Below are 15,696 nucleotides of genomic sequence, written 5' to 3'. Positions count from 1 at the left end.
ACTATTTACTACACTTCCAAGTTTTGTGTCATCTGCAAATTTTGAAATTGTGCCCTGTACACGCAAGTCCAAGTCATTAATATACATCAAAAAAAGCAGTGGTCCGAGTACCGAATCCTGGGGAACACCACTGTATACCTTCCTCCAGTCCGAAAAACACATTCACCACTATACTCTCTTTCCTGTCACTTAGCCAATTTTGCATCCATGCTGCCATTGCCCCTTTTATTCCATGGGCTTCAATTTCACTGACAAGCCGATTATGTGGCACTTTATTAAATGCTTTTTGAAAGTCCAGATACACATCAACTGCATTGCCCTCATCACCCCTCTCTGTCACCTCATCAAGAAACTCAATCAAGTTAGGTAAACACGATTTGCCTTCAACAAATCCATGCTGGCTTTTCTTTATTAATCAACACGCGTCCAAGTGACTATTCATTTTGTCCCGGGTTATCATTTCTGAAAGCTTCCCTACCAACGAGGTTAAACTGACTGGTCTGTAGTATTCTTATACCGGTTTTTGAACAAAGATGTAATATTTGCAATTCTCCAGCCCTCTGGCATCACCCCCATATCTAAGGAGGATAGGAACAGAGGAACAGGAGTAAGCCATTCAGCCCCTTGTGTCTGCTCCGCCATTTGATAAGATCATGGCTGATCTGTGATCTAACTCCATATACCTGCCTTTGGCCCATATCCCTTAGTACCTTTGGTTGCCAAAAAGCTATCGATCTCACATTTAAATTTAGCAATTGAGCTAGTATCAATTGCTGTTTGCGGAAGAGAGTTCCAAACTTCTACCACCCTTGGTGTGCAGAAATGTTTTCTAATCTCACTCCTGAAAGGTCTGCCTCTAATTTTTAGACTGTGTCCCCTACTCCTAGAATCCCCAACCAGCAGAAATAGTTTCTCTCTATCCACCCTACCCATTCCCCTCAATATCTTATAAACTTCGATCAGATCACCCCATAGCCTTCTAAACTCGACAGAATATAACCTCAATTTGTGTAATCTCTCCTCATAACTTAACCCTTCAAGTCCGGATATCATTCCAGTAAACCGACGCTGCACTCCTTCCAAGGCCAATATGTCCTTCTGAAGGTGCGATGCCCAGAACTGCTCACAGTACTCCTGGCGCGGTCCAACCAGGGTTTTGTATAGCTGCAGCATAACTTCTACCCCTTTATACTCGAGTCTTCTAGACATAAAGGCCAGCATTCCATTAGCCTTATTAATTATTTTCTGCACCTGTTCATGACACTTCAATGATCCATGTACCTGAACCCCTAAGTCCCTTTGGACATCCACTGTTTTTAACTTTTAACCATTTAGAAAGTACCCAGTTCTATCCTTTTTTGATCCAATGTGGATGACCTCACATTTGTCTACATTGAATTCCATTTGCCACAATTTTGCCCATTCACCTCATCTATCAATATCCCTTTGTAATTTTATGTTTCATCGACACTGCTTACAATGCCACCAATCTTTGTCTCATCGGCAAACTTAGATATGAGACTTTCTTTGCCTTCATCTAAGTCATTAATAAATATTGTGAATAATTGAGGCCCCAAGACAGATCCCTGCGAGACCCCACGAGTCACATCCTGCCAATGTGAATACATACCCATTATCCCTACTCTCTGTCGCCTTTCGCTCAGCCAATTTCCTAACCAAGTCCGTACTTTTCCCTCGATTCCATGGTCCCACATAACATTATATGCCTTCTGGAAGTCCATATAAATAACATCCATTGACATTCCCCTGTCCACTACTTTAGTCACCTCATCAAAAAATTCAATCAGGTTTGTCAGGCACGACCTACCTTTCACAAATCCATGCTGGCTCTCTCTGATTAACTGAAAATTCTCGAGGTGTTCAGTCACCCTATCCTTAATTATAGACTCCAGTAATTTCCCCACAACAGATGTTAGGCTAACTGGTCTATAATTCCCCGGTTTACCTCTCCTTTCTTAAAAAGCGGAGTGACATGTGCAATTTTCCAATCTAGAGGGACAGTTCCTGAATCTAGAGAACTTTAAAGGATTATAATTTGGCCAGCTGCAATCTGCTCATCTACTTCCTTTAAAACCCTGGGATGGAACCATCTGGTCCTGGGGATTTGTCACTCTTTAGCGCTATTATTTTCTTCATTACTGTTGCTTTACTAATGTTAATTTTATCGAGTCGCTGTCCCCGATTCAATATTAGTTTTAGTTTTCTTGAGATTTCCGGCATGCTATCCTCTTTTTCTACTGTAAATACTGACGCAAAGTAAGTAGAATCAGAAGTTTACAACATGGAAACAGGCCCTTCGGCCCAACATGTCCATGTCGCCCAGTTTATACCACTAAGCTAGTCCCAATTGCCTGCACTTGGCCCATATCCCTCGATACCCATCTTACCCATGTAACTGTCCAAATGCTTTTTAAAAGACAAAATTGTACCCGCCTCCGCTACTGCCTCTGGCAGCTCGTTCCAGACACTCACCACCCTTTGAGTGAAAAAATTGCCCCTCTGGACCCTTTTGTATCTCTCCCCTCTCACCTTAAATCTATGCCCCCTCGTTATAGACTCCCCTACCTTTGGGAAAAGATTTTGACCATCGACCTTATCTATGCCCCTCATTATTTTATAGACTTCGATAAGATCACCCCGAAACCTCCTACTCTCCAGGGAAAAAAGTCTCAGTCTATCCAACCTCTCCCTATAAGTCAAATCATCAAGTCCCGGTAGCATCCGAGTAAATCTTTTCTGCACTCTTTCTAGTTTAATAATATCCTTTCTATAATAGGGTGACCAGAACTGTACACAGTATTCCAAATGTGGCCTTACTAATGTCTTGTACAACTTCAACAAGACATCCCAACTCCTGTATTCAATGTTCTGACCAATGAAACCAAGCATGCTGATTGCCTTCACCACCCTATCCACCTGTGACTCCACTTTCAAGGAGCTATGAGCCTGTACTCCTAGATCTCTTTGTTCTATAACTCTCCCCAACGCCCTACCATTAACGGAGTAGGTCCTGGCCCGATTCGATCTACCAAAATGCATCACCTCACATTTATCTAAATTAAACTCCATCTGACATTCATCGGCCCACTGGCCCAATTTATCAAGATCCCGTTGCAATCCGAGATAACCTTCTTCACTGTCCACAATGCCACCAATCTTGGTGTCATCTGCAAACTTACTAACCATGCCTCCTAAATTCTCATCCAAATCATTAATATAAATAACAAATAACAGCGGACCCAGCACCGATCCCTGAGGCACACCGCTGGTCACAGGCCTCCAGTTTGAAAAACAACCCTCCACAACCACCCTCTGTCTTCTGTCGTCAATCCAATTTTGTATCCAATTGGCTACCTCACCTTGGATCCCGTGAGATTTAACCTTATGTAACAACCTACCATGCGGTACTTTGTCAAAGGCTTTGCTAAAGTCCATGTAGACCACGTCTACTGCACAGCCCTCATCTATCTTCTTGGTTACCCCTTCAAAAAACTCAAATCAAATTCGTGAGACATGATTTTCCTCTCACAAAACCATGCTGACTGTTCCTAATCAGTCCCTGCCTCTCCAATTGCCTGGAGATCCTGTCTCTCAGAATACCCTCTAACAACTTACCCACTACAGATGTCAGGCTCACCGGTCTGTAGTTCCCAGGATTTTCCCTGCCGCCCTTCTTAAACAAAGGCACAACATTTGCTACCCTCCAATTTTCAGGCACCTCACCCGTAGCTGTCGATGATTCAAATATCTCTGCTAGGGGACCCGCAATTTCCTCCCTAACCTCCCATAACTTCCTGGGATACATTTCATCAGGTCCCGGAGATTTATCTACCTTGATGCGCGTTAAGACTTCCAGCACCTCCCTCTCTGTAATATGTACACTCCTCAAGACATCACTATTTATTTCCCCAAGTTCCCTAACATCCATGCCTTTCTCAACCGTAAATACCGATGTGAAATATTCATTTAGGATCTCACCCATCTCTTGTGGTTCCGCACATAGATGACCTTGTTGATCCTTAAGAGGCCCTACTCTCTCCCTAGTTACTCTTTTGCCAGTTATGTATTTGTAGAATCTCTTTGGATTCTCCTTTGCCTTATCTGCCAAAGCAATCTCATGTCCCCTTTTTGCCCTCCTGATTTCTCTCTTAACTCTACTCCGGCAATCTCTATACTCTTCAAGGGATCCACTTGATCCCAGCTTTTTTTTTTTCATTCGTTCACGGGATGTGGGCGTCGCTGGCAAGGCTGGCATTTATTGCCCATCCCTAATTGCCGATGCATGTCATATGCCTCCTCCTTCTTTTTAACTAGGGCCTCAATCTCCCGAGTCATCCAAGGTTCCCAACTTCTACCAGCCTTGCCCTTCACTTTATAAGGAATGTGCTTACCCTGAACCCTGGTTAACACACTTTTGAAAGCCTCCCACTTACCAGACGTCCCTTTGCCTGCCAACAGACTCTCCCAATCAACTTCTGAAAGTTCCTGTTTAATACCATCAAAATTGGCCTTTCCCCAATTTAGAATTTTAACTTTTGGGCCAGACCTATCATTCTCCATAGCTATCTTAAAACTAATGGAATTATGATCACTGGTCCCAAAGTGATCCCTCACTAACACTTCTGTCACCTGCCCTTCCTTATTTCCCAAGAGGAGGTCAAGTTTTGCCCCCTCTCTAGTCGGGCCATCCACATACTGAATGAGAAATTCCTCCTGAATACACTCAACAAATTTCTCTCCATCCAAGCCCCTAATGCTATGGCTGTCCCAGTCAATGTTGGGAAAGTTAAAGTCCCCTACTATTACCACCCTATTTTTCTTGCAGCTGTCTGTAATCTCCTTACATATTTGCTCCTCAATTTCCCATTGACTATTTGGGGGTCTGTAGTACAATCCTATCAAAGTGATCTCTCCCTTCTTATTTTTCAGTTCTACCCATATAGACTCCGTGGGCGAACCCTCGGATATATCCCCTCTCACTACTGCCGTGATGTTCTCCCTAATCAAGAACGCAACTCCCCCTCCTCTCTTACCTCCTGCTCTATCTTTCCTATAGCATCTGTACCCTGGAACATTGAGCTGCCAGTCCTGCCCCTCCCTTAGCCATGTTTCAGTAATGGCTATAACATCCCAGTCCCATGTGCCCATCCATGCCCTGAGTTCATCTGCCTTGCCCATCAGACTTCTTGCATTGAAATAAATACAGTTTATTCTCGACTTCCCTTGGTCTTTGCCCTGCTTTCTCAGACCATCTGTCCGGTCATGTTTTGTACACTCTCCCTTACTGCCTTTTGTTTCTGTCACCACTTTACTTCCCACTGACTTCCTGCATCGGTTCCCATCCCCCTGCCACATTAGTTTAAACCTTCCCCAACAGCACTAGCAAACACTCCCCCTCGGACATTGGTTCCAGTCCTGCCCAGATGCAGACCGTCCAATTTGTACTGGTCCCACCTCCCCCAGAACCGGTTCCAATGGCCCAGGAATTTGAATCCCTCCCTCTTGCACCATCTCTCAAGCCACATATTCACTAGCCCGTGGCACTGGTAGCAATCCTGAGATTACTACCTTTGAGGTCCTACTTTTTAGTTTAACTCCTAACTCCCTAAATTCAGCTTGTAGGACCTCATCCCGTTTTTTACCTATATCGTTGGTACCTATATGCACCACGACAACTGGCTGTTCACCCTCCCCCTCCAGAATGTCCTGCAGCTGCTCCGAGACATCCCTGACCCTTGCACCAGGGAGGCAACATGCCATCCTGGAGTCTCGGTTGCGTCCGCAGAAACGCCTGTCCATTCCCCTTACAATCGAGTCCCCTATCACTATAGCTCTGCCACTCTTTTTCCTGCCCTCCTGTGCATCAGAGCCAGCCACGGTGCCATGAACCTGGCCGCTGTCCCCTCCCCCTGGTGAGCCATCTCCCCCAACAGTATCCAAAACGGTATACCTGTTTTGGAGGGAGATGACCGCAGGGGACCCCTGCACTGCCTTCCTACTCTTCCCTCTGTCTGTTGGTCACCCATTCACTATCTCCCTCAGTAATTTTTATCTGTGGCGTGACCAACTCATTGAAAGTGCTATCCACGACTTCCTCAGCATCACGGATGCCCCAAAGTGAGTCCATCCGCAGCTCCAGAGCCGTCAAGCGGTCAAACAGTAGCTGCAGCTGGACACACTTCCCGCAGGTGAAGGAACCAGGGACACAGGAAGGATCCCTGAATTCCCACATCCCACTAGAGGAACATGATACGGGTCTGGGATCTCCTGCCATGACTTAATCCTTAAGCTCGCTAAACAACAACTACAATGTCAAGAAATAAAGGAAAGAAAAGATAAACTACTTACCAGTCACCAGCCAATCACTTACCTGTTGGCTGTGACTTTGTGCCTCCAGCAGCTGCAGTAGCTCGGTCCTCCTCCTAGTCAACTTGCTTGCCCTCCTCACAGAATGCCCCTCTGTCTCCTCTGCTGGATGCCTTTTTTTGGTTAGAGGAGGAGGGAGGGAGGGAAACACAAGTGTAGTGTTTCGGGTTTAACTGCTCCTCGACATCAGTTCTTCTGCTACCCACTGTTCAGTGGAGGTGACTGAGCCGACTTCTCCCAGAATGCCCCTCTGTCTCCTCTGCTGGATGCTTTTCCTCCTGGTAGTCACTGTCCTCCATTTCCCCATTGTCAATGACAATATTCCCACTTTCAGTTTTTAAGGGGCCAACACTGCTCCTGACCACCCTCTTTTTCCTAATATAACTATAAAAGTTCTTCGTATTGGTTTTGATATCCCTTGCAAGTTTCTTTTCATACTCTCTTTTTGTAGCCCTTACTATCTGTTTTGTGACCCTTTGCTGATCTTTGTATCTTTCCCATTCGCCAGGATCTGTGCCATTTTTTGCCTTTTTGTATGCCCTTTCCTTACGTCTTATACCGTCCCTTATCTCTTTAGTTGGTCATGGCTGTTTTTTTTGGCAAGTAGAGTTCTTGCCCCTCAGGGGTATAAACCAGTTCTGTATCTCGTTAAATGTTTCTTTAAACATTTCCCACTGATCAGTCGTTTTACCCATTAACAGATTTGCCCAGTTTACTGTGGACAGTCTCTGTCTCATCCCATTGAAGTTGGCCTTACCCAAGTCTAGAATCTTAGCAGCTGACTCACTTTTTTTCCTTTCAAACACTACATTGAACTCGATCATGTTATGATCGCTATTGGATAGATGTTCACGCACAGTTAAGCTGTTAACTAAATCTGGTTCATTACTCATTGCTAAATCTAGTATGGCTTGTCCCCTTGTTGCCTCTAGGACATACTGCTGTAGAAAACGATCCTGGACACACTTAAGAAATTCACTACCTTTCTGACAGTTGCTCGTCTGCTTTCCCCAATCTATGTGAAGGTTAAAGTCCCCCATTAAGACCACTATGCCTTTGTTGCACGCTTGTCTAATCTCTGCATTTATACAATCTCGCACTTCAGAGCTGCTGCCAGGGGTCCTATGCACAACTCCCACTATCGTCTTAGGTCCTTTCCTATTTCTCAATTCAACCCATAAGGTCTCTGTTGGCTGCTTACCTCTCATTATATCCTCCCTTATCATTGAATTGATTTAATCTCTAATCATTAAGGCTACTCCTCCCCCTCTTCCATTTTCCCCATCTCTCCTGTAGACCTTATAACCCGGTATATTTAGTTCCCAATCCTGACCATCCTGCAGCCATGTCATACCTTGCAATTTGAATTTGAACCTGTCGTTCATTTAATTTATTCCTTATACTCCATGCATTTGTATATCGAACTTTTAGTTGGGCCACACACCCTCGTCTGACCTTTAGCTTTGATGCTGGGATAATCATCTTACGCCTTCTAGTTTTCACTTTATCTGTCGTGTCTAAAGTACACTTTCTTTCCACTGCTCTACGCTTTTCCCTTTCACTTGTTCTTGAACAACTGTTTGTACTATTTGTATTGTAAATTTCCCCTGGGTCTTCCCCTCTCTTGCTGCTCTCAACTTTATTCCCTTCTGACTCCCCGCTAAGGTTCCCATCCCCCTGCCACTCTAGTTTAAACCTTCCCCAACAGCACTAGCAAACACCCACGCGAGGACATTGGTCCCGGTCCTGCTCGGGTGTAACCCATCTCGCTTGGACAGGTTCCACCTTCCCCAGAACCGGTCCCAATGTCCCAGGAATCTAAATCCCTCCCTCGTACACCATCCCTGCAGCCACGCATTCATCCTGTCTATTCTCCTGTTCCTATACTCACTAGCACGTGGCACTGGTGGTAATCCTGAGATCACTACCTTTGAGGTCCTAACTCCTATGGCCAGCACCTCGACAATTTCCACCCTTACTTCCCTCAGCAACCTAGGATACATCCCCTCCGGACAAGGTGACTTATCTACTTTAAGTACAGCCAGCCTTTCTAATACCTCCTGTGTCAATTTTTAGCCCATCCAGTATCTCAACTACCTCCTCTTTTCCTGTGATTTGGGAAGCATCATCTTTCTTGGTAAAGACAGATGCAAAGTACTCATTTATTACCGTAGCCCTGCCCTCTGCTTCCGAGCGTAGATCTCCTTTTTGGTCCCTAATGGGCCCCATCCCTCCTCTTACTACCCGATTACTATTTACATGCCTAAAGACGACTTTTGGATTCCCTTTTATGTTAGCCGCCAGCCTATTCTCTCTGCCCCTCTTATTTCCTTTTTCACTTCTCCTCTGTACTTTATATATTCAGCCTGGTTCTCACTTGTATCATCAACCTGACATGTGTCATTCGCCCCCCTTTTCTGCTTCATGTTACTCTCTGTCTCTTTTGTCATCCAGGGAGCTCTGGCATTGGTTGCCCCACCTTTACCCGACGTCGGAATATACATAGATTGTACCCGAACCATCTCCTCTTTAAAGGCCATCGATTGTTAGATTACAGTTTTGCCTGCCAATCTTTGATTCCAATTTACCCAGGCCAGATCCGTTCTCAACCCACTGAAATTGGCCCTCCTCCACCGAAGTATTTTTATTCTAGATCGCTCCATGTCCTTTTCCTAACTAAATGGTACAATTTTAAAGGGGGTGCAGGAACAGAGAGACCTGGGGGTGTATGTACACAAATCTTAGAAGGTGGCAGGACAAATTGAGAAAACGGTTCTAAAAGCACATGGGATCCTTGGCTTTATAGATAGAGGCATAGAGTACAAAAGCAAGGAAGTTACACTAAACCTTTATAAAATACTGGTTTGGCCTCAGCTCGAGTATTGTGTTCAATTCTGAGAAATCACTAGTCAGGATGTCAAGGCCTTAGAGAAGGTACAGAAGAGATTTACTAGAATGGTACCAGGGATGAGGGACTTCATGTGGAGAGACTTGAGAAGCTGGGGTTGTTCACCTTACAGAAGAGAAGGTTATGGGGAGATTAATAGAAGGAGTCAAAATCATGAAGGGTTTTGATAGAGTAAATAAGGAGAAACTGTTTCCAGTGGCAGAAGGATTGGTAACCAAAGGACACAGATTGAAGGTGATTAGCAAAAGCACCAGAGGCAGGATGAGGAAAGTAAATTTTATGCAGCGAGTTGTTGTGATCTGGAATGCACTGCCTGAAAGGGTGGTGGAAGCAGATTGAGTAATAGCTTTCAAAAGGGAATTAGATAAATACTTGAAGGAAAAAAAATTGCAGGGCTACAGGGAAAGAGCAGGGAGTGGGACTAATTGGATAGCTCAACCAAAGAGCCGGCACATGCATGATGGGCCGAATGGCCTCCTTCTGTGCTGTATCATTCTATGAGGAACAGGATGCTTTTAGCTGTGATGTTTCCCTTCCCAAGTTAAATATCAGGCAAAGTGACTACTCAAACTCAGACATGAATGATTGCTTAAGATCACTTTCAAGAGAGGAGGGATAAAAGAAAACAACTGATGACTAGTTTTCTTTGCACAGAGAACTCTAAATCACAAGTAATATTTTAGTCATTATTCTCAACCACGTTCACAAAGCTACCCCCCCTCAAACATTAAGAAGTGTAATTAATAGAGGTACCTGCCTATTCCAGGTGGCAACTAAAATGGTAAAATCTAATGTAAAATGCCCCCTTTCTCCCTAATTCAATTATAATGCCAATTTAAGTATATGAACAAACTGGGGGAGCTTTACACATTTACTGAAAAATTTATAAGCATGTCAAAATATTAGCAGAGAGTTAATAAAATACTCAATAGAACATGATGTCTCTGGCACTGTTGTGACCATGGAATGTCAATGGTGGAATATAACCTGCCATTCATGAAAGACAATTCCATTGAGCCGACTTCTTCACTGCCACACTCACTTCAAATTTATTTAATCCTCTGAAGGAGAAGCACTTAGAGACCACAGTAGTACTGATAGGCTCTCACTCCTAACTTGACTTCATTCAAGTCTGTTTGCGCACCACCTAGATTTCATTGGACCTCTGTCTGAACCCCTAAATACATGTTACGCTATAGCAAGGGAAGAGGTAGCAAGAGGTTGTTGCGATTTTGGGACCACCACCTCAGATTCTGTGCTGACCACCTCTTATCGCCACTAGCTGGGACAATGGAGACCTGATGCAGAACCACTGAAAGACCACATCATGAATATTCGCATACAAGAGGCCATAAAAATGATTACAGCCTTTCATACAAGGACACAAACATACATGTTCCACTGGCATCAGGTTCCCTTCCTTTAAAACTGGCACCTTCCTTGCAGGAGAATAAGACAGTCTGGTGATAAGAAGATTGCTGCACTGGATCCCACTGAGGCTTCTTGTAATTGAAGAGAAACCTGAGAACTTGGAAAGTAGTGGGAATTTGCTGAATTGATGCCCAAGTAACCCTTAAATAAGGAGCTCTGATAAACTAGTCAACTAAATACAAATATGCCATTGCTAAAGATGGACTACAATTGCAGTAAGGCATTTAAAGACGACTTTGGTTGCTGAGGAAAGACAACGAGGAACTCCCTGTACTGGTAACCTTTTACCACGGAAATTGAACCTCAGGAACTTTTTGCAATGTGGCTGAATAACAATGTGAAAATGACAAGTCACTTTTGGGCAGCTACGCTGGGACTGAAGGCTAGGGTGTGCAGCACCCTGAATGAAGTCGCAAGACCCTGATAAGAGCTAAAGGGCAGCTCACTCTACTTAAACCTTCAGATGAGATTGCTAGACACAAGGTAATTGGAGTTGCTTTTAAGCACTTTAACTGGCAAAGCACTTCTGCAGAGCAATATATGGTGGTAACAGAATGGAACTCCTACAGTGAGTGCATTAACTACTGGTGTAGTAGCAGCCCTCCAGCAATGCTAAGAAAGTTTTCCTGACAAAACCACAAGTTGTCCTGACTTCAGACAAAAATTGGGAAGTCCACTGGTGTGAGAAATATGACAAGTGGATGCAAGGGCAGCTAACTTGCATCAGCACCGACCCCTAAAAATATCCCAATATTACACTTGTCCAACATTAGATGACCTCAAAGATCATATAACGGCTCCTCATGAGGAAGAGATTATGTGCTGTAAGGCAAATCCACAGGGGTGACATACTGTCATTGTAACACAGGTATCAAAACCTTTTACTGTGACATGGTCTCCTCTGATTTTCTTCCTAAACAATGTATGTAGTTACTGCTACTACAGGGAGCTAGCTGTGGTTCAGTTGATAGCACTCTCGCCTCGGAGTCAGAAGGTCGTGAGTTCAGAGACTTGAGCACATAATCTAGGTTGACACCCCAGTGCAGTGCTGAGGAATTGTTGCACTGTCGGAGGTGCCAATCCCATCCGCTTGATTGGAACCCCATCAACCATCCGAAACATTCACTCCCTTCACCACCGTTGCATCGTCTCTACAGTGTGTACCAGCCACAGGATGCACTGCAGCAACTTGCCAAGGCTTCTTCGGCAGCATCTCCCAAACCTGTGACCTCTACCACCTAGAAGGACAAGGTCAGCAAGCACATGGGAACACCACCACCTGCATGTTCCCCTCCAAGTGACACACCATCTCGACTTGGAAATATATCGCCGTTCTTTCATCGTCGCTGGGTCAAAATTCTGGATCTCCCTACCTAACAGCACAGTGGGAGGCCCTTCACCACACGGACTGCAGCGGTTCAAGAAGGCGGCTCACCACTACCTTCTCAAGGGCAATTAGGGATGGGCAATAAATGCTGGCCTCGCCAGCGATGCCCACATCCCGTGAACGAACAATAAAAAAAATGAAAAGTTGAACCGAGACCGATGTAAAAGATCCCATGGCATTATTTCAAAGAAGAGCAGGATAAATTTTTTTCGGTTTCCTGGCCAATATTTATTCCTCAATCCACATAATTAAAAAACAAATCATCTGTTTGTGGGACCCCGCTTTGCGCAAATTGGTAGCCACATTTCCTATATTACAAGAGACTACACTTCAAAAGTCCTTAATTGGCTGTGAAGCTTTTTGGGACACGGAGGCTGTGAAAGACATATATAAATCCAAGTTCTTTCTTTTCTTTTACTGTTGGGGGCAGATGAAAAAAATTCTTGGTCAACCCTCGATATATGTTCAATAACATGCAACCACTGTGAGAAAACTGTTGTGCAGAACCATGCATAACTGGTTCTCCATCTTGGAAACTAATATCCCGTTCATCTGTATGGTCACCTAGCGTGCTCAGATCATCTTTTTTCCTACAAGAGGAAGACGCGTGACAAAGTCTGATGGACTATTTTTCTCTTTCCTGGGCAGAGACGGAAATGCGATCGGAAATATTGAAGACCATGTTTTCAATTCCAGCGCAAATGAATGTGTAGCTTGTAAAGGGCAAGACCCACCTAGTTGGTTGATGCAGAACTAAATGCATAAGACTATCCCACACATGGTGAGAGTGTAGTAGGAGTTAACACAGGCCAATTTCTAATGGGAGCTTAACAACGGCATGCTGCAAGGATTGAAATTAGAAGATTTTTTTGTTCAATGCAAATAATTCCTGGATCAGCAACACCCCATCAAATATGGACAGTTTTTGATAGTAAAAGATTCATTTTACCATCATATTTCTATTTGACTGACCATCTTTCCTCATCTCTGCCCAGAAGTATGACTTACCCGATCGATAGCGTTCATCCCTGGAATTGGAGGCTCGGGATTTGGGCTGTCTGGATACAGCCACAAAAGCAGCAGAGGAGGAGGAGAAAGGTGAAGCCTGGAGAGGACCTGGGAGCCTGGACTCAATCTGAAAAGAAGGATTTACACCTGCAAAAAGAAAAGAGGTTTAATCTTTAAGATGTCTCTCTCTACGTGCTCTCTATGTAATTCTGTTTATTCAGCATGCTGAAGGATACTTACAGCTGCACTGGACTTCCATTTATTCGGCAGGTATGGGCTAAAATTTAAAATTCTGCTGTACCATAAAATATTCATACATATGACCATTCTTCTTTTCCCCTCAAATTCTTTAAGAAAGAGATTATGCTATTTTCACTGCAATAGCTACACTTCAGAGTGTTAATACCAGATTTTGTTTGGCACTGGCGGTGGTTGACGGCAGGTAAAACAGAACAAATGAATCAAAAAACTGGAGCTTGAAAAAAAACTTCATCCAATCTAACTGGACTATTCAGGTCCAAGTATCTACAACTAAAACTTCCCATGATCACCATCACTATCAGTAATTAGACAAGTTCCCCCTCCCCAAATAAGTATACATGGTGGAGAATCATAAATTGTACAACTGTCCCTCTAGAGTTATGCAAGCTATAGTTTCTTCAAATGAGTACCCTAGGTTATACATTTTCATCTGCTGATAATCCCCCACTTATGCAATGCTAATTTATACTAATGCATTGACAATTGATTGGTGTTTGACAACTGCCCCCATTGGAGTATGACATGAGGAAAAACTTTTTTTTTATGCAACGAGTTGATATGATCTGGAATGTGTTGCCTGAAAGGGTGGTGGAAGCAAATTCAATCATGGCTTTCAAAAAGGAAGTGGATAAATACTCGAAGGGAAGAAATCTGAAGGGCTACAGGGAAAGAGCGGGGGAATGGGACTAACTGGATTGCTCTTACAAAGAGCCAGCACGGGCTCGATGGACCGAATGGCCTCCTTCTATGCTGCAATCATTCTATGATTCTAATGGTATTAATTAAACTTCTTGGTAACTGGTTTTAGCTGTACTTCTGATGTTAAGTGTGAAATTTTAGGCGAGCATTAGATTTGGAAGTTGAATTTGGAAAAGCACTCGAGCCAGACAGAACAATTATCAAACCACTAATGGGAAAATTCCTCAATCTTCTGGATTTGAAAGATCAAATGAAATATTCACAAGTCATTAAATATGGCACCAACTTCAGAAAATGAAAATTCAATCCCTTCCCCCTTTGCTCATAGAATAGAGGAATAGGCTACAGAGTAATCAGTAACTTTGAACGTTAACCTACTTCTCAACCAAGTACCCACCTTATTTTGCAATCCAACCACCAATATGACAGAGCATTTTCAGAATGTATCATCGGTCAAATATTTATTTTCAGGCAATATCAAGGAACAGTAGACTAGGTACTCAAAGCATTTGTGTCAAAAGCAGTACTGCACACCCTGCTCCAGAGGAGCAACAATTCCAGTTTTACACTCGAACACCGTTGCTGGGAAGGTTTACACCAAGAATTTAATTCCTAACATATTCCAGGATTATACTAAAGGTTTTGATGCCAAGACTTGATTTTCGATACACTGACTGGATTTGTTCAAGAATCATAAGCATAATTAAAATGAGCTGACCATCAGTTTTCACAAAAAAAAACACTTGCATTCAAATAGTACTTTATGTCTTAAGTGTTTCACACAGATTACTTTCTGGATTTCAGGGACTGTTATTGTGTAGGCTAACATGACAGCCATTCTGCATCAGCAACATCCCACAAACAGCAATGAGATGAATGATCAGCTAATTTTTATTGTGATATTAGTTGAGGAAAAAAGGTACTCTTCCCTCAGTACTGAACTGGAGTGCCATTTTAGATTAGAAGTTCAAATTCTCATATGGCTCTCAAACCCACAACCTCCTGACCCAGTTACATATTAAGCTAGGTTGACAGTTTGCTAATGCAGAACGAAAGGGTACTCTGTCCTGATTGAGGACATGTTTATCTGTCACTCTTCCAGTTGATGGTGTCAATTTAATCAGAGCTTATTGATTATATAGTTATTGGGAAGATGGAATGCAATTGTATAGACACAAATAAAATCAAAATGTCCTTCACTGGGTAAATATAAACCGGGCCAGGAACTCTGAAAAGATATAACAGAAAATGCTAAGTAACTCTTATACAAGATGTATTGCTGAGGTTTTACATCAGAATATTTTTTCTTTCTTAAACTAACTCGATATTCTTTTTTAAATTAGTTTCAGAATCAAACTGTATACAACAAAAGTGGTAAGCACAAATTGTAATTGTGAAACCAGTATAAATTACCACTCGTGCTGGATGCACTGTCTTCAGCTAAAATGGCAGAATTCAACTGAAAACCGGATACTGATCTGTGATGCAAGAATGTTACTTATACCACAAATTAATGATATCATTTCTATATATTGTACATAAAAAGTAAATGCAGAGCGACAAATAGAAAAGTATAATGTAGGGAGCCAGAGTTACAAACATCTCTGGGAGTGAT

At 43.2% G+C, this 15,696-nt stretch overlaps 1 protein-coding gene across 1 annotated transcript in view; it reads right to left on the bottom strand.

Moving 5' to 3' along the window:
- Positions 1-15,696, bottom strand: part of LOC137323922 (disco-interacting protein 2 homolog A-like) — a 215,398-nt gene that overhangs the window by 109,612 nt on the left and 90,090 nt on the right. The window contains exon 3 of the mRNA XM_067988011.1: positions 13,122-13,268. Coding sequence (XP_067844112.1) covers positions 13,122-13,268 — 147 coding nt within the window. The remainder of the gene's footprint in view (positions 1-13,121; positions 13,269-15,696) is intronic.

Source organism: Heptranchias perlo, chromosome 7, assembly GCF_035084215.1.
Source record: "Heptranchias perlo isolate sHepPer1 chromosome 7, sHepPer1.hap1, whole genome shotgun sequence".
Classification (NCBI taxonomy): domain Eukaryota; kingdom Metazoa; phylum Chordata; class Chondrichthyes; order Hexanchiformes; family Hexanchidae; genus Heptranchias; species Heptranchias perlo.
The sequence above is the reverse complement of the archived record's forward strand: the minus strand, read 5'-3'. Positions and strand labels throughout refer to the sequence as shown.